General features: G+C 28.7%; 1 protein-coding gene across 3 annotated transcripts in view; it reads right to left on the minus strand.

Moving 5' to 3' along the window:
* Window positions 1-25,224, minus strand: part of LOC100166209 — an 80,963-nt gene that overhangs the window by 25,802 nt on the left and 29,937 nt on the right. For all 3 annotated transcript variants that reach the window (XM_016809007.2, XM_008190651.3, XM_001942492.5), the window contains one exon: window positions 548-694. In XM_016809007.2, coding sequence (XP_016664496.1) covers window positions 548-694 — 147 coding nt within the window. The remainder of the gene's footprint in view (window positions 1-547; window positions 695-25,224) is intronic.

The raw sequence follows: 25,224 nt of genomic DNA on the forward strand, positions 1-25,224 counted from the left end.
TTATATTTGGAGAAAAATTACAACCTGTAAAGATATAATGACGGTATGTCATCAAGCCAATAAAATTAAATTAGTTCTTTGAGGTTCGAGAAAAGAAATTAAAAAGCCAATATTTCTTGGCAAACGCCTGCTGATATTATAACGTTCGAAACGTTAACTTAACGTTTATGTTTTTGTTTCTATTTCAGGGTGGTTTTCGCCTTAGAGTTTTGCACAGCCAATGCGAACGGTGAATTCTTATTGACAGAACTGTGCGTCGGCACTCGGCATAAGTTTATTATATAGTGTTGCGCCAGTGACTTGATGAAGTCTACTGGAAAGGGAAAAAACTTGATTTATTTTTATTTTTTCTGTCGTGCCCACCCGCGTACACACCGCCTTCACCGTGTATAATGGGTTCTAGCACGCATGTCTACGTAAACGATTATAAAATGTATAATAATATGAAAGTGTAATATTGCAGTGAAGTTGGTAAAAAAAAAAAAAAAAACAATGAAAATCAATATAAAATATAAATGCATAGTTTATAATATTATTATGTACGTACTGTGTCCGCATTTGTCTATGTGGTTGGTGGCCTCAAATTCGGGTTGACACAGACACTTTTTGTTGCTCCGGTCAATTCTACATATTGACCCGTTGAAATGACAGTCGTCGTTGGATTCGCATTTGTCACCAAATTTTCTCTCTGTGACTGAAATAATAATAATAATGTGTAATATAATAGGCATTACGATACCGTTACATTAGAATACACTCTGCAGTTAATTAAATTATTCGACCTATGTTCAAAATCCGTTCGACCAAATCCGATTCGCTTACGGCTATAATTATTATTACATTATAATACGCATCGTATTGATAACTACGAGAATTCAATGAGATGTCAGAGATTGCGATGTTTTGTTAAAATAACAAAAAAAAGAGCAATGAGAAAATATAATGATTTCAATATTTCGATTGTTATTTATAAATTGTATTAACTGTAATAAAACATTAAACCGTAATCATATGTTTTGTACGTTCACAAAAACATGAAAAAGAAAATGTTTATCAGGCTCTATTATTGTAATAATTATCTATAACACTTGGCGTAAATCAGTAGATATAAATATTAAATTATAATATTATTTATAATGATCAAAGTCGGATGAGTTCATAATAATAGATAGGTACATGATTAGTTAGACTGTGTAGGTACACTTGACATTTTTCATCAAGATATCAAATATATTTTAATTTTTAATTTACATGGTAGGTATATTATGTAGCATCTATATTCGCATTACTCCAAACTATTATTTATGAGTTATGACTATTATAGTATAACCTACCTATATTTAGTTATCTTGCATTATATTATAACTATAGGTACCAACTCATCGTTTTAAAATTATTATTTCCATCACGTTATCAAAAATTGAACTGTACAACTTGGCATAATATCTGTAGGATATGAATATAGAAAATAATCAACGCTTTATTTTAGAATAAAGAAAATAGTAATAAAATAAAATATATCAATCATAATTTTTTTCTCAAGACGAAATATGAACATTTTGTAAGTTATTCAATTATGTATATAATTAAAAATTAACTTTTTATTATTGATGTTTTTTTTTTATGAAGAAATAGATAGTATACCATGTTGGTGGTGTTATAATAAGTTCAAAGTATTATGATTATGTTTTTTTCAAAGCAATAATTAAAAATTACAATTCGTTCTTATATATTATACATTTACTTTCAATCCAATTTTCATTTTAATTGATTTTTTTTTTTTAAAACGACTTATAATTAATATATTTTTGAAACAAAATAAGATAACTACAACTTTAAGTCATAAAATATTTTTGTATCCGATAAAAATGTTTGGTTTGTATTTTTTCGTTTATAATATTATAAGTTAAAAATATTTGGATGGACTTTTTTTCATTATGTTTATAATATTATGATTACTGTGTTATGATTTTATTTTGATTCCATAAATATGTATTTTTTTTTTATTGAAGTCCTATTTGGGAAAAAAAGGATAGGTAATAAAAATATATACATATATGTAAAAATAGGTAACTATATTATACACATTACAACGTGGCATATAGTAAACAAATATCACTTAAAAAATGTATTTCGTAAAACATTTTTTTAATCATTCGTGTTTTTCTCAATGACAAAGTGGTCAACCATGTTTCCTGTTATATTATTTAGAATTATGGCAGAATTCCATGAGACACGGAGGCCCACCCTGTATAAATACGTATGGTCTGATAGTTATTGATTTAATCTAAAGCAATTCACTTGTTTGTTTCTTCAAATTGTAATAACAACACTTAGATAAACGAATTTCAATATTATTATACAAAATATGATACTCATAATAAAATACATAATACATTATCGTGTGTTTTCTAATGGAATTGGTCTGTAAGTATAATACATATTATAACATATTATTACAGTATTATTTTTATTACATTAAAATGTATAAAGCTTCCTAAACTTTTTATACCCGAGCCAATCAAATTCAATTTAAGTTAAATATCTGTTTTTTAAAAATGTGTTTATTTTTCTTAAAAAAAAATATGTAATATAATTTATATTTTAAAAGGTCGAGCAATATATCATGGCATTATTCGAGTAACATAAAAACATGTAATAATTCAAGTATTCAAGTATCACACCGCAAAATGGGACATTCAATCACTTTAACGGTTTAAGAAAATCCAAGATTTTGAGCTTTACGTGTTGCAGTTAAGTTAACGTTTTTCAGGCTGAATGATAAAATTGCAAGTTTTAACATTTTAATTAAATTTAAAAAAAAAGATAAAATACAGACATCGTTATAATATTATGGTGAAAATAACCTATTTTGCCAAAATTTAAACTTTAAACGTAACTATATACGTCTGGCTAACGATAAATAATATTTTTGATTATAGTTAAAATTGCATGGTTGAGAGATAAACCTTGAAAACAGAAAAAAATAAATGTTGAATGAGCATAATATTATTATCACAATGTACCTACATCCAATAGTTTATTAATGAAGTTGTTTTGCTCTGTAATGTATCATTTTTGCCTATACGTTACGCCGTGTTACACATTTATAAATTATAATATAATGCAAAATCCCGGTTACACAGCGGTCAAGAGTCGCAGGGACTTGTGTTGATTGGCTGATCAGGAATTTACTCGACAGCCATGTAATGTTACAGACAGTCTGTAACTTACATTTGATAAATTATCATGCATATAAGAAATTCATGAGAAATTATAACGTAAAATCATAAGTGGTTTAGTTATGAATAATATATATAATTTAAAATTGCATGATAAAATCTAATAAAACCGTAAACTAAATTTCGAATTTCAAATTATCAAAACCAAACAAAAAACTGTATAAAATATTAGGTATCAACTTCGGGTATTTTTAACATAATATTATAACTTATTAATTTCTCTGCTGCAGCACTGAAAAATTAGGGTATATGAGTGTGGTGTATTAAAATGTTGCAAGTCTCTGCGAAACACGGAACTGGAGTTCTTTGAAATAGAAATAAACGGAAAAAATGTATCTACAATGAATTGTTCACGTGGTTATTCGGTTGGCACCGAACAATATTATACAGACCATTCACCATAGGGTATAATATCAGGAGTGAATAATCGTCCGAAAGTATTGTGCACCGAAATTTCGTTTAGAATTAATGTTCAATCAGCTGTCTTACATTATCCTGTATGATAATATGGGCGTATACAAGTTTCTGCGTATTGCGAAGACCACGTGACATTTTTTTATACCCGATGTTTATCTAAAATCTTTGGATCTCCGAGATTCTCCCTGCTGCCAATACTCATTCACGGACATCGTATTTATGTGTAGCCTGCATCATGTTGCTGTGTTTTATCAAAACGAGATCGAAACACATGGATTTTCCGAGCTCCACGCCGTTGTAGTGTTTCGCCCCACGGGACGAGCGATTGTGCGAGCCGACCCCTTGCTTGAGAGCGTAAAATAAAAAAAAAACCTGCGGTACAAAAAGTGGAAAACCAGAATAAAAAAAAAATAGATCGAATAAAAAACGTCGAAGGGGTTTATCGCTGTTTCAGAGAGAAAGATGTATGTAAATTAAAAACCACTGTGTGTGTGTGTGTGTGTGTGTGTGTGTGTGTGTGTGTGTGTGTGTGTGTGTGTGTGTGTGTGTGTGTGTGTTCTATGTGTATATATTTATAAAGACACGTCATCCTTTTACGCGTTCGTTCTTTTGTTCCTTTTAAGTTTTAGAAATATTTTAAAAATACCACCACATACACCGCTGCCAACTACTATATGTCTTTGTGCGTGATTGCGAGATGCTATATTTGTTGTTGTTTTGAACGCGAGACTCTAATTATTTTTTTTTTGTCAATTTTTGTGTCTTTTATATCTTAACTTTTTCCTGTCTCATATAATAAAGCGATTGAACTAGTATTCCATTAAGACAGTGATACTGCAATATTTCATTGTATGTCACGTAACGTTTCGTAATAATGATCATAACTTACAGTTTATATTTTATTAATAGATATTACCTAATATAATTAATACAGATTATTATAAAAACGAATATCAGATTGTGAGATGTTTAAAACGGAGTAACCCTCAAAGCTTTTAGGTGATCGCAGCTGGCGTTTCTACTTGTATCAGTCTTCGACTACTATGAATTAAAAAGATATAACATGACTCCAGATGATTCTTCTAATATTAAGACTCTAGTAGACCATACACAGGACAATATGTTAATTCATTCTTGGAAATAACTAGAGACAACGATACAAATAACTCATCTTCATAAAATATATTTTATTTAGTTTGATTAAGGACTTAATTTTAAGTTTTAATTATTTTATCAGTGTTCTAAATTCGTTAATATTGGTATAACATTATTCAGTATTAATTTCCAGTTTTTGAAGTTCTTAGGGGTATATGCATATTTATTTTGTTTTAATTGATATCGGTCACCATAAACGTTAAACGACGTGAGAAATAAAATAATATACTTCACTGTAAATAAGTTCCTAACCTATATTAATAAAATTATACCTACCGAAGTCCAAATTATAATGTATATTGTAAGCATATTAATAATAATATAATATATAATGCCGAAAAAATGTATGATACTATTATTTATACCGTAATGATTATGCAAACATTGACTTGCAACAACAACGTGCACGCATTTCCGAGTGTTTATACAGATCACAGAGTCATTAAAATTGTACGTATTATAATATTAATAATAAAATACGCTGCGGTTATTACGTTGTTAAGTAATATAAACCTCACCGTTTACGTAACTGAACGATGCTGAGCGTACCAAACTTATACACTATTTTATTGTACATGGCGTTGACGGGGTTCAACTACGCGTAGTTATAACGAACACGTTTTTTAAGTTTGCCGTTTTTATGAAAATATAATGCATATACGTGGCGCGCGTATTTTTTCTCTCGAGGATATCCACAATTAATTTACTGGAACTGTCCTTAAACTAAAAAAAAAAAATATCCTCACATAATTTATATGGGGATAAAAGAAATAAAATAACACGACGATGGGTCGTATTTAAATCGGTATTATATTATTATTATACAATATACGCGTATTATGGTGTGCGGGCTCGAAAGCGTTCGTTTTTGTCTTCGTGTTAGTTGGCACGAATCTTTCAGTATTGATACTGTCTGGCTGGCGCCAAGTTTTACTTTAGTAACAGCGTTTTACACTTAAACGTACGTACGAACAAAAATTGTCATCAGGAAAACCGTTGGATTACATCATACATGCATACGACGTTTATATTATTATAATTTCCGCTATCAACTTTTGCACGATGTTCGGCAAGAACGCAATATTAAAATAATAATAATACGTGACAATTATTAGTTCGGTATTGATTATAACTGCAGCTGTCAGTATAAACCTATTATTATACTTCAACGACAACAACAATAATATTATCAGAAAGCGATATTGTATCAAAATCGATATAATAGACATAATAGAATAACTATAAAGTCGTTTATAAATGGCCCGGTCATTATACTATATTATATTATTATAATTGTACATTAGAAATTATGGATATTAAATTATAGGTAGATGGTCGTCGATAATTTAAAAAATATATTTATGACTTATTTCCAGAAATTTCCATAAACAAATGTTTTGAAAAAAGTTATTACTTTTCAAATTAATATTTTAGTCCAAAAAATATTGATATTTAAAATATCAACTACTCGACTTAAATAAACGTTTTTACCATCAGAATTTGTTTAAAAATTAGATTTAAGGACAGGTCGTTTTATATTTTTTTTTTATCTTCAGTATTAATGATCATAATTGTTACTTGTACCGCAAGCATCTATACATTAACATAAAAAAAAAAAGTTTAGACATGGATAGGAACAAAAGTTATTTCATTTTTCAGGTCTTTCTGTTACACTTTGTATAATAATATATAATATTAATATAATACATGAGACTGTTATTCACGCTAAGATAATTATCGATTATTTTTACAGATATAGCAAATGTCCACGAGATCACTCATTAGTTGTAAAACTATGAACTTTTAAATGTAAAACTGTGTACATAATATAATATAGGTACAATTATTACAAATACACCGTCTACGAACAAAATTGAACGGAAAACAAAACATATCTACGCCTGTAAATATTTTATTTTTAACCGAACTCAATTCTGAAACTATTCATTATACGATAACAGTATAATAATAATAATAATAATTATTATTATTATTATTATTATATAACTATTATGTTTTTTATATCATAATTGCGTTTTACCTTTATTTTATTAACATCAACCCAACACAAACACGAGTTAGCCATTCTTTTCCACCTGTCAAAATAACTGCAAGCACATCAGTCATCTTGTTATACACATTGCATACGTAGGTACATATTGTTAGAAACTTTGATTTTTACACGCAATATTTACATAAACAATGGACTAAAATCGTTAGTTTTTCAAAGTGATTGTTTTTTTTTTTTTAAACATTTTTTTTTTTTTTAATAACGTACCTATGTTTTGTGTTCATATATATGTATAAAGAAACAACACGTAAAAACTTGACGAGAAGTATAATAATTTAAGTTTTTACCTGACAGTTTTGTTGTAAAACTTCGAGAAAACTTTTCGCTCAAATAAATGATACCTGCCTACCTACGTAGTACAAATGAGCTACGGACATCCTATTCGGTTTTCTGATCACAGCGCTTGGCATAACATTATTTATATACATCCGATATCCTATCACGACAAGACAAAAATGATATAACATCTCTGACGAACCGTGTCATTGCAGCGAGCAGTTTCAGATTCAACTATTGTGCCTATTCCGTAATCATAATATTAATTATCATTGACTATTATTGCTATACATTTAAAATTTCCATTCCACAACATCGGATCGGAATGAAATTACTGTCTTGAAGCGTCGCTTAACGTAAATAAAACGTTACCTACATAATTTTCATTGTCAAGATAATTATTATTTGTATGCAATTGAAATACTCTATAATTAATCGAAGATCGGAGTTAATAAAGTAATTTATATCTGTAATTTAAACTTTAAAATAATTGCAATAAATAATATACATTATTTTGGTTGTATAACACTAAAGGTTTAAGATGACATTATTGGCATTAGAAATAATAAATAAAATTTGACTATGAAAAAAACTAGTCAGTGATACTCGATGGTTAAAAATAAAATAGCTTTCGATGGTTAATATTCTGTTTTGCCGTATGTTTATTAATTATAAAATATATTTTCAATTAGGTACGGTAATTATAGTACAGTCAACTCACATGGTATAAATATTTTAAGCGATTGTATATGACTAAATATTTTTGAAATAATTGGTGTAAGTACTTCATAATAATATTATTAAAGCTATACCTTTTATGGGCATTAGACGATTACTTCTTTTTTCCCATGTATTGCGCGACGAGCATTGCATTGATTACTATTTTTGGCATTGCATCTTCCGTTCCAATTACGCGCTACAATTCTTCATGGCGACTCTAAGACGCCATAGTAAGTTAATAATAATGTTGTCCTTTGGCACCGCAGAAAACGCCGTAAGAATATTATTATCGGGACATTAACGCTATAGCCGCAGTGACGTCGAAAATGTGTGACAAATAATTTATCAGGCTTTTCGAAAAAGTTTTTCGCCGTCAAAACGGCTTGCCTTATTCGGCGCGTCTACCGGCAGAGTATAAACACGAGCGCAGTGTAGGTAATATTTCTACCAATTTTATCATTTTATCCACCGACTGCTCCTAGGCTTCATGACATAGACCACGCGCAGAAAAATATTGTTCGGGACGCTATTGCTATAATACGCCCCACGGGTTCACTCAAAACGACGCTCCCGTCGACATCGATAATAATATTGTCGAACTGCGAATTTATTGGGCGATCATTGTAGACGGTGACCGCGAGATACTGACAAACATATAAACGGGATCAACCGCGGTAAGTGATTATCACGGGGGCGTGCGGACGACTGCGGAGACTTCTGTAGAGAAAACGATACGCGTCTTGCCAGATTGTTTCGATTCATCCGAACCGCCAGAGTAGTGCAGACGGCTCCTATTAACGATATTGCTTCATTAAAATTCACCGTCGCCGGAACCGATTTTAGAACGCCGCGTGGAATTTATAGTTTTACGCAGTTTGATAATTAACCGAAAAGGTCAGGGGAGGGCTTGCACGTTTATAATACGTGGTTGTTTGTACGTCATCGGTCGTGGGGTAGGTGTATATACAGGGTGTTTCCGGGTGTTCCGTACAAACATTGAGAATGATCTCGCGTCAGCCAGTGGAACCGAAAACCCATCCGTAGCGTCGCTCGAACGCTCAGTTTTTAATGGCACTTGACGATATCCATTTCATTCGAGTGTAAGCGTAGTGCAGTTAAATGCACAACAACAATATTGCCGGCCTCCGAAACCCTCGATAAAATGTCACACGGTTTTTGAGATTTTCAAACGAAGCCGCCGGCGTCACGCTGGTCGTGGGAATATCTCAAAAACTTCGCGGCATCCCGAAACAGAGGTTTTGTGGGACGAAATGTCTCTTAATGGATTATATTCATTTTGCTAAAATACAAATTTCATTTTGCCTTGTTGTGCTAAAGTTATAAGAAATACAATCAGTAAACCATGTTTAAGATTAGAATATAAAATTAAAATTATACCTAAGCATGTACATTTTTGTACCAAACTTATCGTAATTTCCTTAATTTGATAAAATATTTAATAAAATGTTGCAGTGTGGTACGCACGTAATAATATATTTTTAGAAAACAGATGATTATTTTTTGGAAATATCTTCTTTGACATTTCCTACTTTAACATCGTTACTTTAGTTTTATACGAATAAACTCTAACTCTTATTACTTAAACTTCTTTATACTTCTATACTTATATCACAGCTGGCAAGGAGCCCCGTGGTCAGGAGTTGAATTTTTGAAAAAAAAAATCTCAAAACAATTTATCAGTAATAACATGATAAAATATTAAATAATATTGCCAGACAGATAAAAAAAAACATGAAAATCTCGACCGAGTGCAGGGTTTCAATGATATATGCTACTATATAGAAATTTCAATCAACTTGAATACTTGAATAGGTAGTAGTCCATTATTTGAACTCAATATAATAACTGGTTTTGTATAATATCGATTACTTAGACGCATTTAAGGAGTTACAAATTAAATAAAACACGACAGCGAACAATGTTAACATCTTAATAAATAATTAGCTCATTATTTAGTTTGAGAAATGATAAATCAACACCAGTTTACTTTACTTATCGGTATAGTAGATAACGAAATTATATTCATGCCTTATTTTTCTTGGTATAACATAATTTTAAAAAAACGCACACATTTATAATTGTAACTAATTAATAGTAATTAATTATAAAAGCCAAAACTAATTGATATATAGCATAATAAATAAAGGTGTAAAAGTGAGTATTTCAGTCGTTGGAGTATACATAATATTATTATAATGATATAACCAATTTATTGGAAATATTTATACTAAATTATACTCTTCGAATTGAACCGTCTAAAGAGTAATAGTGTGTAAGTGTGTCTAATAACAGTGAGTGATTCCTTGTTAAATTGTTATTTGTTATAAACTTAATGTACATGGCGAATATATGGTGATCTTTTAAGCATGCTCACCCTATTTTTATGCTAAAATTATGCATATATTTTGATTCTAATTTTTGAAATTGTTATATACACTTGAAGATCATATTTCGAATACTTAAGTTTTTTTTTACCACTTAAGGATGATCCTGTGACAATATAAATCTATGTTTTTAAATAGGAACTCCCTTTTTTCACTTTTAATTATTCAACAGATATTTATTTTTTAAATTTTGATATATCAACTATCTAAATCAAAGTTCGAGAGAGTAGTTTTTAATTAGATAATTTTGTGTTCTAAGCTTCTGAGGATAATAATATTATTTATACGGAAATGGTTGAGTAGGTATAGGGACTTGGTAACTTGAACATTTTGATAATTACTATTCATTTACAACTGAAAACAATTTGTAAACATGAAACAAGTATAATAAATACTAAATATAATATTACATTTAAGTTAAATTGTTGTAAGACTATTTTTAAGAATTATTATCCTTAGTATAAACATTTTAATAACTCAGAAACTACCAATTAAAATTGTGATTTGATGCATTCTAATTTCCAAGAAAATTATCTGCTAAATAATTTGCAGTAAAAAAGAGATTTTCATTTGAAAATTAGAACTTTGTATCGCCTCAGGACACTTCTTAAGTAATACAAAAAAATATCAGAAATTTCAAAATAATGTCTAAGTATACTTAAAAATTCTAAAAATTAGAATTTGAATAAATGTACTATTAAAGAGGAAAATGGAGGTGAGCATACTTAAAAAAATCACCTTGTATATTAAATAACTGTCGTGAAAATCATATCACTTTTTATAATTTTCATATACCGAAACGATTAGGTATAATACTTGGAAACTAAATCCACTTCCTTATTATGTCAATAATTTAGAAATAAAGTTCACTAGGTATGTATGAGATAAGGGTAATATAAAAAATATATGCACGTATTATTCATTCAACATCGCGTGATACTCTAACACGAACACCATTTTTATTTTTTAATGAATTCAATGTTCATTTGGCTGTTGATTAATAATATTATTCTTACGTATTAAAAATATAACTAGGTAGCTTTTAAAACAAAAAGTACGTGTACCTTCAAACGTATTGTAAACTGTAATATACTAATATACAGTACATATTATTACAAACTTTCAATTTTGTTTTAATATTTTGTGTTATAATTTAAATAGTTTGGTGAAAGAAACGCATAAAAAAAAAATATTCATTATAAAATCTATTGTATTAGATGTATATAAAAACCTCTGAAAATGTATTATATTTCAACAAAGTTTTCTTATTTCGTATTTTTCATAATTAATCAATTATTCATTATTAGGTATTTAGAGTTTATATTTAATACTCACGAAGTCCCATCAATGGATGGTCTCTTCACTCATCCCCCCGTCTGAATTGATGTAAATAATTGTAATTATCAACCTGTTTGTTACATTACCCTATTATTTTGTCTTTTCTATACTTATACTTTTATCACTTGTGCTTATTGTAAACCATTATATTACAGATTGTACAATTGTCTAGTTAAAAAATAAAAAAAATAAAAAAATAAATATTTAATACTATACCGGATATTATGTAAATTAAAATTCTTAACATTTTCGAGTAAAAATAACTATTTTCCATTCAAAAACCATATTAGGTTTTGTCTACAATTATTTACTACATTAATTGCAGGTAAATGATAGCATGTACAATATTATATTGGTTATAAGTTATAGCTATAATAGTTATTATAATCTATAAATCAATAACTAAAACTAAACTAACGTAAATTGTTCACAAAAATGTCACTGTTAGATATCATATAATATTTATACATAGCACCGAGTTATTTTTAATGTCAAAGTTGGCCAATTAAAATGTCTAACTAAAAAAAATTGTTATAAAGAATACTGAACCAAATATTAACATCGACTGAAAAAAATAATGTCATCCATGAGGTTTTTTTTGGTGGAGGTTTAGTCATATTTTAGGGAAGGGGCTTCATAATTGTTTTTTAAAAAAAATTATATTCATTAAAAAACAATGCAGCAGACATGTTCCACGCCCCCCGGTTCCAATTGCCCTATAATTTTGTTCTCTATTACCTATTATGAGATAAACATATTATAAATGACAGTGAATAATAATCAAACAAATATCTCTTTAATATAGCAAACAATGGGTTGAAACTTTTTAATATTATATTATATCGAATACTTGTGTTGAAATAAAAATGTTTTATTCCCTGATCGAAACGGGGGCCTGGCGAAAGGTAATACTGTATTGACTACAAAAATCAATCATAAATAATAAATAGTTTTAAAATAATAACAAAAACCGTTTCCATATAATATTATGTATGGTATGGTATAATATTATTCATCAAACGTGGTGGAATTGTAGTGAAATTTAATTTATGGGTAGTGTGAATTTGTCGGGTGGGCCAACATTTGTTGGTTAATATCCCTCACATAGATACCGGCAACTTATATATAATATTATACATAATATTATGGTGTATTGTAATGGTGCGCAGATGACGAAAAAACATTGAAAATCGGCGTCAAAGTATAAACAGTTGTATGTACCACATTTTGAGTAACCCGTCTCACAAAATACTTCTTACCTGGTCAAAACATTTAGACAACATTGGTTCTGGTTCGAGGTTTGTTTATATACAAATAACATTTATAGGTTATAGTTCTGACATTAGTTTCACAAGAATAGTATTTAAGGTTTTAGTACTGAAACCAATTTAAACTAATGTTCGGGTTTGGTTTAGGTTTGAATTGGTATTCAAATAGGGTCCCAGTTTTGAATATTGTTTTTTTTAGTATGCATTTGAACACTTTTTAGGTTTATACATACATTATTTAACTTATGTGCATGGAAATACTTTTATCCGGTACCTATCAGTATGACAAAACTGTTACATTTGTTTATTCTAATTTGAAAATTTTGAAATGCAATTGAAATTCAAGTGGTTAAAAAATAATATAGCAAATGCGTTTTCTCATCAACAAGTATTGAAAAAAATTATGTAAAATCGAAATTTTTCATTAGTACAAACAATAATAGCCGATAATAACCGGTTAATATATTTAAATCAAAGTGTCCGGTTTCGATTCCAGTGCGTACATTTTAGTAGCAAACAGTACCAATACCTATTTAATTTCGATTCAAACACACGCTACATAATATATAGTAATAATATTAAGTATTAGGTCAGTTCAATTATTACCATTTCCGGACGGTGGCTCCTGTTTTGATCGCATTATTTTTTAGTGCACTTCCCTTTGGATTGAATATTAAATTCGTCATCAATAATAAATCACGAAACCTATACTATATTGCGTAACGCACAACTACTAATGCATGCGGCCGTCAGAGTGCAGTGTGTCTCTGAACCATTCGTGTATAATATATTATAAATATATCATATTATAATATTGTGTGTGCTATATTATGCTTACATACTTACAATATGCGGAAACACATTGGGAATGAACAACGGCAATTTTCTTTCAACATTGATTTAAATCAAGTGTGAAATCATATAATATATTGATTTGAAAGTATTTCGTTGATTCTTCTGAGAATTATTTTTTTCTTGAATTTTCGAAAAGAGGAAAGCTAGTCAGGTGGTTTGTACGGATTTTTTTAATTTTAATTAATAAACTATTTTTAAGTGTTTTCGCGTGTGAGGAATGTGGGAGAACAGAAGAATAGAATTGAAAACTTCAGAGAAATATTCAGAGATATATTGTTTTCAATAGAGAACATTTTCCGAATTGGTTTTACCTGGATTGGAAATGGAGGTTTTTTTTAAGGAGATAATTTGATGATTTGTCAAAAGTAAGAAAGGTGTGATCAAATGATAGATCAGATAAATTGGGTATGCCATTGTTGATGTGGTTAAATAGGGTATGTATGATAAAAATCAAGGATGTCAGGGGGGTTTATTTTGTTTGTTATGGCCATGTTGGCCAGTGTTAATAGATACATTAATATGATTGACTCTTCATATATGTTGTTGGATAGATATCAGAATTTGAATTAATTAAAAACATAGAAAAGAGATTAATTATTGTTGAGACATAAGTTTTTTATTGGGGTGGTTAAATTAGACATCTAGAACCCGAATCAGTGATGAACCCATCATTGTGTACGGATTGAGATGGTGAAATGGGAGTAACAAATATGTAAAAAAAACTATTAAGCCAATTGATATGTCTTTCGTTTCAATCATAATTTAATAATTCCGTACCTATGGTGTTAATTAATACGAGTAATATACGTCTTATTTGTGATATGGCTGTGAAGACTTTTCGAATGTCTGCATAAAATAAACAATGCACTCCAATATTTTATTTTACGGGTTTGGATACTCTATCATCATGTCATTAATTTTCTGTGAAATAAATTACATATTACAATGTTGGTATTTTTATTTATGTATCTACTGTATTATGACGTATAATATCTGTCTTATTTAGATTAACTAACTATATTAATTAAAAAATTATTTTTTATGAATTATAAATAATAATTACCAGATCAAACATATTTATACAATACAATTTTTTCAAAAGTTAAAATTGCATAATGCACTTTTTGTATAAAATACAGATTAATACAGTTTTTTGATTCTATATTAAAACTAATGACAAAGAGATATTATTATAAATTGTAATAAATTATTTCGTATCTTAATAATTCCGTAGAACATACCAATGGATTAACAAAATTAATATTATCTAAACAAAATCTAATTTAGAGCACATTTCTATAAAATTTATAAAGTATTTGAATCTCACACATTTAAAAATAACATATAAAAATTAAATTTGTGTCCAAAATGTATGCTAATTATTTGTGTTTTTCTTTGTTGCAAAAACAGTAGTAATAGTGAAAAATCGTTTAAAAATGGACCTTTGAGTATTCGAAAATAAATTGGTTCGGATAACTTGTTTGTGGTTGTTAATCGAAAACTAGCGGTTATAAAAATGGAAAAAATTTAATATCCGTTGTTTGAAAATATAACAAAATATGTTGATAGAGTAAATTTATTTTCATTGTAATGTATTATCAAAATTGATTCACTTTTCATATTATTGTTAATTCCATGACACAAATGTACCTTAATGGCCTATACAAGACGCCGTGTGATCATGATAGTATACTGCTCGTAATGATCTAGAAAAATACATTTTATTTTTTTTTATAATGGTTGACGGATTTCTAAGACGTTTTATATTGACTATTGTGCTTCAAGCGATCAAAGAAAAACGAACTGAACTCTCGAATTTTTTTTGTTTCTAAAATAATAATGAGTATCTTATCTTTTTAAGTATGGTGAGACTTTTAAGGTCTTTTTCTATTAACGAAAATAATGAAAGGTTTTAACTTTTATGTAACATAAAATCTGGTTATTTTAACTACTTTCGTTATTAATCATTATTTATGGTGTAAAGCTATACTTATACATTAATACTGAAATGTACCTACCTATTTACATCACACCATAACTATAATGTTTAAATTATTAAAAAAAAAGTACATAATGAGTATCATTTGTATATTAATTATAATGTTATATCATAAAATAATATACATTATAATTTTCTGATACATTTTGAATATTTTTCTTTCACAAAAATGTACAATATTTTAAAATCTCAGCTGAGATTCAATTACAAAAATATTTTCTTTGAATCCTGTAAGACATTATTACTAGATAGGCACCTTATACCAACAAAATTATGATGTACCTATATTATAATACATACGTTATGTGTTTATAATATTATATTACGAGAACATTCGAATATAAATTTGATAACTGATTGTTAGAAGAAAATATAATATCTATGAAAATCTATCAATATGAGGTTGGAGGAATTTCACTAAATAAAAGTAATATTATTTCAAATTAATCAATTTATCATTTTTGTTTTATAACACGTCCCGCATCGACAATTGGTTCTTCTTATTGAAAGATCATTGCGACCAACATACGTTTTAAACTTTTAAACGCACAAACTTTTTTTCTTTCATCTTGTTATTATTATTTTTAAAATTGGTATTATCATCTGAGGAGCTTTATAGCTGCAGTTTAGTAATTTTGATATTGAGTTGAGAAGTTTTTCTTGTTAATTTAAGTTATTTAATTTTATATTATTGTATTGATATGAAAGGTAACAGATGATTCTATTGTTGGTATTATTTTTGAGAAGTTTGAACGTTTAAAACGTTTTAATTTGGTACTTTTCGGTTTCATTCTTCAATCTTTCTTTATTTTAAATTATTTCAACACCATAGGTATGTATATAACTGCAACATCGTGTAGAATACCGATTTATAATACAATTGATTTAACTTCAATTTAAATAGGTCAATGTCGTGCTTGAAACCACAACTAAAAATTTAAAAACATAATTTCAACAACCGTTGTTAAAGTTAAGATTTTATTGTATTTTTAGTACTTTAGCTATATTAGTTTTATACTTATGAGTGTTTCAGAGTTGTATCTGTTGATAAAATCGACTGAATCTCTTCAAAAAAATTCATAAATACTATTTTTGTTAGGACAGTTAATTACAAAAAAAAAAGACTAAGATTTTCAAAAAATATTCCATTTAATTTTGACGGAATTTTATTTGTACAATTTTCGGATTACTCATTATTGACAAAGACGATATGGGTTATTAAAAGTTGTTTTTTAGAAGTTAATAATATGTACCTAGATAATATGTAATGAAAGTTAATATTTGAAATAACCAATGATTTTGTATAAAACTTTTCCCGTGTTTGTTTATTTGAGAACATATTTTAACTATTCATATAATACATATTATATTAATTAGTTGAGTTTTGAAAATTTTAAAATACTTACTCTACATTTTTCAAAATGTATTTTTCTCTGTCAGTTATTTTTTTATTGTTCGTAATATTCATAATAACATTATAATCGATCGAAATCTAATATTTATTAGATTATTGCTTACTAATTTACCACAAAATTAAAAATTATACCTATGTATTATAGAGATGTTTCCAAACGTTTTTTATACTCCAAACTGTTGTCATGTGGTTGTTAAATCATTATACCCTAAAAGTAATCCAAAAGAACGGTATTAACTGTCAATAAATGAGACAAACGTTTAGGATTAATAAAAATGAAAATAATATGGATTTTCAATTTATTTATAGGATGTAAATATCAAATTATACCTAGTAAGTTTCTGAAAAATATTCTCATTTTTTATTATTAATAGTAACTTTCAACCAAAAGTTATTACAGCTCAACAAATATTTCCTCTTATTACTCGGTAACGGCGACGTGGTACACCACGAAAAAAATTATTCATATTTTCACTTTCAAATATACATGTAATCATTTTTTATAAAAACGAAAACACAAACTAAGCGGTTAAAATATCCTACATAAAAAACTAAGTTCATTTGAAATATAAGCAAATTAAACGAAATTTTTTAAATAAAAAATGTTGAGATTCCGTAGCTCACATTATAACGCATATAATATATATTTTAATGAGGTGCCACAATTCACATTTATTCACATTTTTTCAAAATTCCTACTAATTAATTTCACGTTATTCTTGGTACTATATTATTTAATCAATTTGCATAAAATTAGTTCGCTATTAATGTAATTCAAAATAATATGCTTTAAAAAAAAACGTATACAAGTAGGTATACAACATTTTGTTGGAAATGGTTTGTGGTTTCGACCGGTTACAAAGTATAATAATTATTAATTATTATAATATTATGCTTCGTAAAGTTCAACAGTAATTTTCGTAATTTTCATTCACCGCGACCAGTGTTGTATAAAGAATTCGTTTATAAACTATTTTAAATAAAATCTTTTTAAATACTTTTATTATTTTGTTATATTATACTATTAAATGTACAATACCTACTGTGTACTATTATACTATTGTATACATAATTGGAATTCTCAAATGTTGTACATGATATAATATTAAAGTTTTTTTTAACTTCTATACCAATAGTTTACCAATACAATAAGTATTCAATTATTATTATTATTATATAAAATGATTTTCGATTGTAATGCATAAAAACTCATTAGATTAAAATATGATTTCATCAGGAGTGTTGTTTTTTCTATAACATTCAAATATAGTTTTAATAATTTTAACTTTATTAAATTATTACTATATTAGTTTAATGGCTTGGTTAAAGTTGACATGTGACATCGCGTTTAAAGAAAATAGTGTGGAGAAAAATATTGCATTAAAAATCAAAGACAATGTTCTAAATGTTCTTCCATAAGTGCACCTATAGCTCTTTTATAGTGTTTAGATTCGATAATAGTGTGGTATCATAAGTAAACATTTACATACATTTAACGAAATCATGGTACCTACTCTAAAATTACTCGCTATCAACTGTTTGGTATCTCTGCACTCTACTGTATGGTTACGATGAAAATAATATGATAACTAACACAATAATTATTAGACTCATATACAGTTTGTAGTTGTGCTAAAAAATAATTATTATGTTAGGTAGGTGCTAAAGTTAAATTGTAACTACTCGTATTATAGCAATGTAAAACATTCAACATTTTTAACGAAAGACCAATGTGTGTTGTGATCATGTTATTCAGTTAAAGTACCTATATAATTGATTGGTGTAATAAATGTTGATGTTATATTATTATATTGCGGTAACTGGTTAAATGCTCTATTAGTGTTCATTAATATATTATTTTTACACGCTTGACGGATAAAAAAAAAATCATAACCCTTAAGTCCGTTATAATTTATTCACATTGGTTATTTATTGAATAAATATTATTGTAAATTGATTAATGAGTGCGATTATAGTTTTTAAATAAACATATGACGTTTACATACACCAACAGACTTTTATTGTTTGCATACGGCAATATTATTGTTGTATTTTTATATGTAAAAAAAAAAAGTTTTTATTGATATATTGTCCAATTGATGTATAATATGAAGAAAGCAACTAAGTTTATATCTAAAAAACATACAATAATAGTTATGACACTATTGATTTTTGTTAGAATAAATTAAAAGTACAAGTATATCATTTTAAAAATGGATGTTGATGTTGATTGTCTTACGTGAAATGCTTTTTTTCCACCAATTACATAAATCTATTATTCTCAAATTATTTTTATTTTTTTATTCCATGTGTCTTTAGGTCCGTGTAGTAAGTAAATTATATTATGTGGTTAAATAATTGTGTTTTTAATGTTCAATGACAATGTTTTAGTGGCTCTAAGTCCATAAATTATTACACGTCTCTTATGTAATAGTTGTTTGTGTACGTACTGAAATAATTAAGCTACTATAATAATTCAAACATTTATCCTTTGATCTAGAGCCCGCCCATAATAGGAATATAATATTCAATTTACAAACCAAACATACATTTTTGTTGAAAAACTAAAATCACCCTCGTTATGTTTCAATAATAGTTTTTAATTTTATATCCAAACAAATTATCAATACAATACAATAATTATAACAGTACCTAGGTATAACAATAGTTCGAAATTAAGGAGGAAAACTAAAATCGAAATATTATTAAAAATGTCTCGAATGTACGCCAGTTGTATAATATTATACAATTCATTCATATCTTTGTGTTAGTGTGTAGTGTACCTTAAAGTAAACCAGAATAATAAATATTATTATAAATTAATAACATAATTTTATATGAACCTAATTAAATCCCAAAAGTATCGTTAGTAAGATAATGTGAGAACCGTTATAATTGTCCGATAACTACAACAATAATAATAGTTGTTGCGTATAATTATGAGCCTGATAGGTGGTATGATAACAGCAATCGCTGTGTATATTATAAATTTATAAAATTATATTATTATATTGTATGTAGTAGGAATTTCATTTTTGGTATAGACAATATTATAGGTATATCGATAGAATCGAAACGGAAAAAAAACGAATTTATTAAGTTCGCGTGCTTTTTATCAGTAAGCCCGGGAATTATTTGGCACGCATTCCAATTTTTTTTTCTTTTTTACATTAATGATTGGTGGTGGGGAGGTGAAGATCAATGGTCGGTCTGGCGACATATAACCAGCGCATGCGAGTTGTTTTTATACCACAACGTAGTGGCAACTTTTATGGCCAAGTCATTTGACTGGTCTCGTAATAAATACCAAACGAATGTACATGTATATGTGTTAGTATGTAGTATATACATGCGTATAACATATATACTGCGGCGTGTATTATATATGGCCCGTATGTATAGCTTTGCGTGGTGGTAGCTGTGGGGCGACAATGTTAGGAATGGCACCATCTAAGCCGATATTATACCGATAATATAATATATATATATATGTGTGTGTGCGTGTGTGTGTTATATATGAGTGTATTGTGTAAAACGTATAATATAATATACAAACCATCAGAATAACATATTATATATTACACCGTAAGAGCCCCGAGATTCCGAAGCTGTACCTACTCTCCTCGCGGTTTACTAGTGCAGTCTGTGGTCTCGGAACAATAATATTATAACATTGGGTACGTCATCCGTTCTGGTGTTCGAATCTAGCAGAAAAACGTTCAGAGCTGGAGCCAATGATTAGTCGTCGGGCGTTGAGAGAAAAATAAAATTATGCGAAAATTACGGAGGTTTCGACGACGACGACCTCCAGGTATACTATAACAATACGACCGCAAAGTTTGAAATCGATCCCCATCCCTCCACTCCAGTAAACAATAAAACATCGGTAAAACTATACGATACTAAATTCATACCTACCGAGTCGATTGAATTAAATCTATTGTTCGTAATCACAATTTAATACAGTATCATAATGAGATATTATACGTGAAGAATAACTACACTGCGCCATTCATCCCGATTGATTCTTATACTAAAAAAATACTTACCTAATTCAATGTATTAACTGTGTATTTTTTTTTAAACAATCTATTGAAATCATTTAATAGTATATAATTAAGTAATTAACGATTGATGGCTTTTATCGAGTGCTGTAGTTCAAACTCTGAATAATGTACTGTTGATATATTTTTTATTATAAAAAGATGTTCTTAATTTAAAAAAAATACTAAAAAAAAAAAAATGCTATAAATACCGAATTGAAAATGTATTTTTTATTCTACATGTTAGTTGGTAATGAGTACATTGAAAATGTTATACTAAGTGATAGTTTGAAAGATTAAAACTTGTTTAACCTAAATACGTTATAGGTCTATTAAATTAATCAATACAATGTGATGGCATAATAACTTTTCAGCACATGGCAGCACCTATAGTGAAATGTCAAATATACCTAACAAATTTAGTGCGTTAAAAAAAAATTGATTGTTTGTTTGTATAACTCATATATTATTTTTAATTTTTCTTTGTTTCCGCTCGTCCCCGGAAGCACCCTGGACGAGGTTGAGTTTACGAGTGTCGGATACACAGTAAAAGGTTCCGGACGGCCGAAAACAATAACGATAAAGTTTCTCAAATAGAATTCAACGGTCAAAAATAGGGATTTTTATCGACTCTACTGGCCATAAGCTGTACGTATATTATAACAATGCACGTGTAGCGTGGATGTGGCTAATACCATCGGACCAACATATTAATACAGCATGTATGTTTTTTTTTTTTTTTTTAACAAATAACTACTCTCTTTCAGCTTCCTCGGGTAACAGTGGGTTCTATTTTCCGAAACTTAGCGCTCATCGACCAAATAATTTGCACTGCAAAGTATAGTGTCCTCCTTATATCCGAGGAAAATGGACTATTTCGGTGCTTTTACGATATTGGACATATTGTACTATTATTTAATATCGTTAAGTAGTCAGCAAGGACAATGATATTATTGCCGTAACCGTGATATTGTTATTCGACAATAGAATTTTGTATGCCCGGTGAAAATACTACCAACGATTGTGCGAAAAACATTATAATTTTAATATTTCAACGTGCAATAGTATTTAGGTGATTCTTTAGTTTTGTCTCTTAACAGTGTGTTTCCGCACAATACAATTGCTCACAAGTGTTTTCGTTTATATAGTTATACAATTGTTTTACTTCCCGCTGTGTGCTCCTATAGTACAAGATAAATAACAATTGTTACGGTCTACCATCCGCGGAAAATCGTTACGTTTTCAGAATTTGTACTCAGTAATAAACGCAGTAATATAATACCCGTTATAACGTATCAACAGACAATATTATTCACAATATTATTTTTGATGATAAAAAACAAACGGTGAAATATTAGCATATCGTGTATAATATTATAGGGCGTCATTATGGAGCGATGGAACACTGTTGTGGACTTTCTGTAGAAATACAAGTTACAATTTATCGGACACAGATTGGTAAAATTTAGATCGTTCTAAGAGAAACCAAATATTATGTCGTTATAATAACAATGAGTTTTTTTATTCACGTCATTATTTAAACACTAATAATACATTTTTAATACTGATAAACTAATGTAGGTAAGTCATTTCTCATTGTAGACATTTATAAAAAAAAATAAGAAACCGAGCAGGAAATGATGTCAAGTGCTATTATAGTCTCGTCCACTCTCCACAGTGCAGGCTAAAATATTGTAGAAAACCGTATGTGAGTTAAAATATTTTTAAATTAGTTATGATATATTGCAGATATCAATATTATTGAATTTAAAAAACATTTATGAGTGGAATTTGTTTAAAACATATTATTGAACCGCACTTAATTTTTACACTTCTGGGAGATATTTTATTTTACACTAATAGAGGGAAACTAACTATACCAAGAATATCGTAAAACAACATCATTAAAATAAAATAGCTACTTGTCCAAATTCCTAGCTGGGGCACTTTTATTTTTAACCGATCAAGACGCGTTGACAGAAAATAAAAATAAAAACTATTGTAGCTATTGTATAAGTAAACATCGGTATCGCCTGATGTTTACCGATATTGATTATTTTAATATTTAAACACAATAGGGAACAAGAGTTGTGTTCGTGATAGGATACGAATTTCATAAATGGTTTGCCTGGTTATCGATACTTTGCCTCGAGCGTTGGATAATTTAGTCCGGAATATAAGTACCAATACTTTGTGTCCTTATAAGCATATCCTTAAGATATTAAGCAAATTATTGTCCTTTCGTTTATTCAACGAAATTCATGTGTGTTTCATATTGTCACTCTTCTGAAATCACAGTATTGCGCCCTCGTTCGTTCCATAATGGAATATTATGTTTTGGTTTTCCTTTCCATGGAATGGCATCCTCCAAATTTTGCTGCTGGGAATTTCTTTGGTTCATTACACTCTCTATAAATATATCTTGCTCTCCTCCTGTCCGCCTTCTCTCGCTCTTAACACCCTCACCAGCCGAAGACATAATGCAGTGATATCCTTCTTTCAAACATTTTAACCAATAATAAAATCGATTGTTCTTTATTCCTATCAATAGCTAACATCCATGTACCGACTATTGTATCACATGTTATTCTCGTATAGACGTATTCCTTTCTAAGTCCCATCTTATACTTCAAATTATGACTAGAATAAAATGATCCTATGGTTCGTTTAATGTGGCCCCCCCGGTGAGGAATCATCTTTTCTATTCTAAAATATAGCCAGTGATGTACAATATTTACGTTCGTTATAGATTTTAGTAGTCCAGAATGTACTATTTCTTTACTTGTCCCGTACCATAGTAAATTAAAATTAAATATTTTATGATATGTTAAGGAAAAGACAAGGGCCTACGTGAATGAAATATTATATATAAAATCATAAGCGTGGCGTGGCGTCGTGAAGTGTTTTACGTTGAGTAAAATAATGAATCATGGTAACGACATTATTTTAATTAATTATTATATATAATGACAGTCTCATATAGTCAATTTGAATCATTTTACGGCTAACGGAATTCTATAATAATAACAATAATATATTAGTTTACACTCTATGCAATCTTTAATCCTGTTTTCTTTTTGTTCCAACGATGATAATATGTCGTGTTGAACTTTTCAGAATGATATTTTTACCGTAGTTTACGGGTTTACGATGGACACAAACTTTCCAGCAAAGTATTTTTTTCTACTGTAACGAGTTCTTCATTACCTCACCTATATAAGCATATAGTTTATCGGCCAATCCGCATGATTCACGTTTCGAGGGAAATATTTAAGTTTGATGTCTTCTACGCACGCCACCATAAAAATCGTGACGTGTGTATAATTGCACAAAGGTGACCTCATTTTATGCAATGGAATCAATAACGCATTCCACTTTAGTCACACTGCATATCATATAAATGATATAAAATATTATCCACTGCATATATTATAATCATACGATTTTAACTCTCATGCGGTGCTTAAATAATAATACATTTCATTTTTATACCAACGTTTATATAATACCATTCCCTATTGAATGCTAGCTGTCGTAGTTGCGCTTGGTCGTATCGAAATGACGACACCAACGGTATTTTCTGATTTTTACAGCGCATACGTTTGCGAAAATCGAAATATATTACTTGATCGTTAAAATTCAAAACGTATATTTGGGAAACTGCCGAGATACTATTTTTTGTTTCTTCGAATATTTATCGGAAAATCCGATTGGTTGCGGTCGTCCGTCGTTTGACAGTGTTTCTTTTTTTTTTTTTTGTTCGACTAAGGGGTGAACGCTATAAATCAACAGAGACTACACGCGCACACCGAGTGCGCTATTATTGCGTTTGCATCTGTTCGAGAAACAGAAATTGCATCTAGGGGTTATCGTAAACTATAGATTCGTCGGATGATTTATAGGCGTGAACGTGTTGGGTGTTCTGCCACCAGATTTTGTTTTCCAATCAGTCGCGGGACCATAATATATTCGGGTGTGATAAACGATCGGTGTTTTAAAGATATGTTTTTATCAAAAAAAA

The sequence above is a fragment of the Acyrthosiphon pisum genome, chromosome A1 (assembly GCF_005508785.2).
Source record: "Acyrthosiphon pisum isolate AL4f chromosome A1, pea_aphid_22Mar2018_4r6ur, whole genome shotgun sequence".
NCBI lineage: Eukaryota > Metazoa > Arthropoda > Insecta > Hemiptera > Aphididae > Acyrthosiphon > Acyrthosiphon pisum.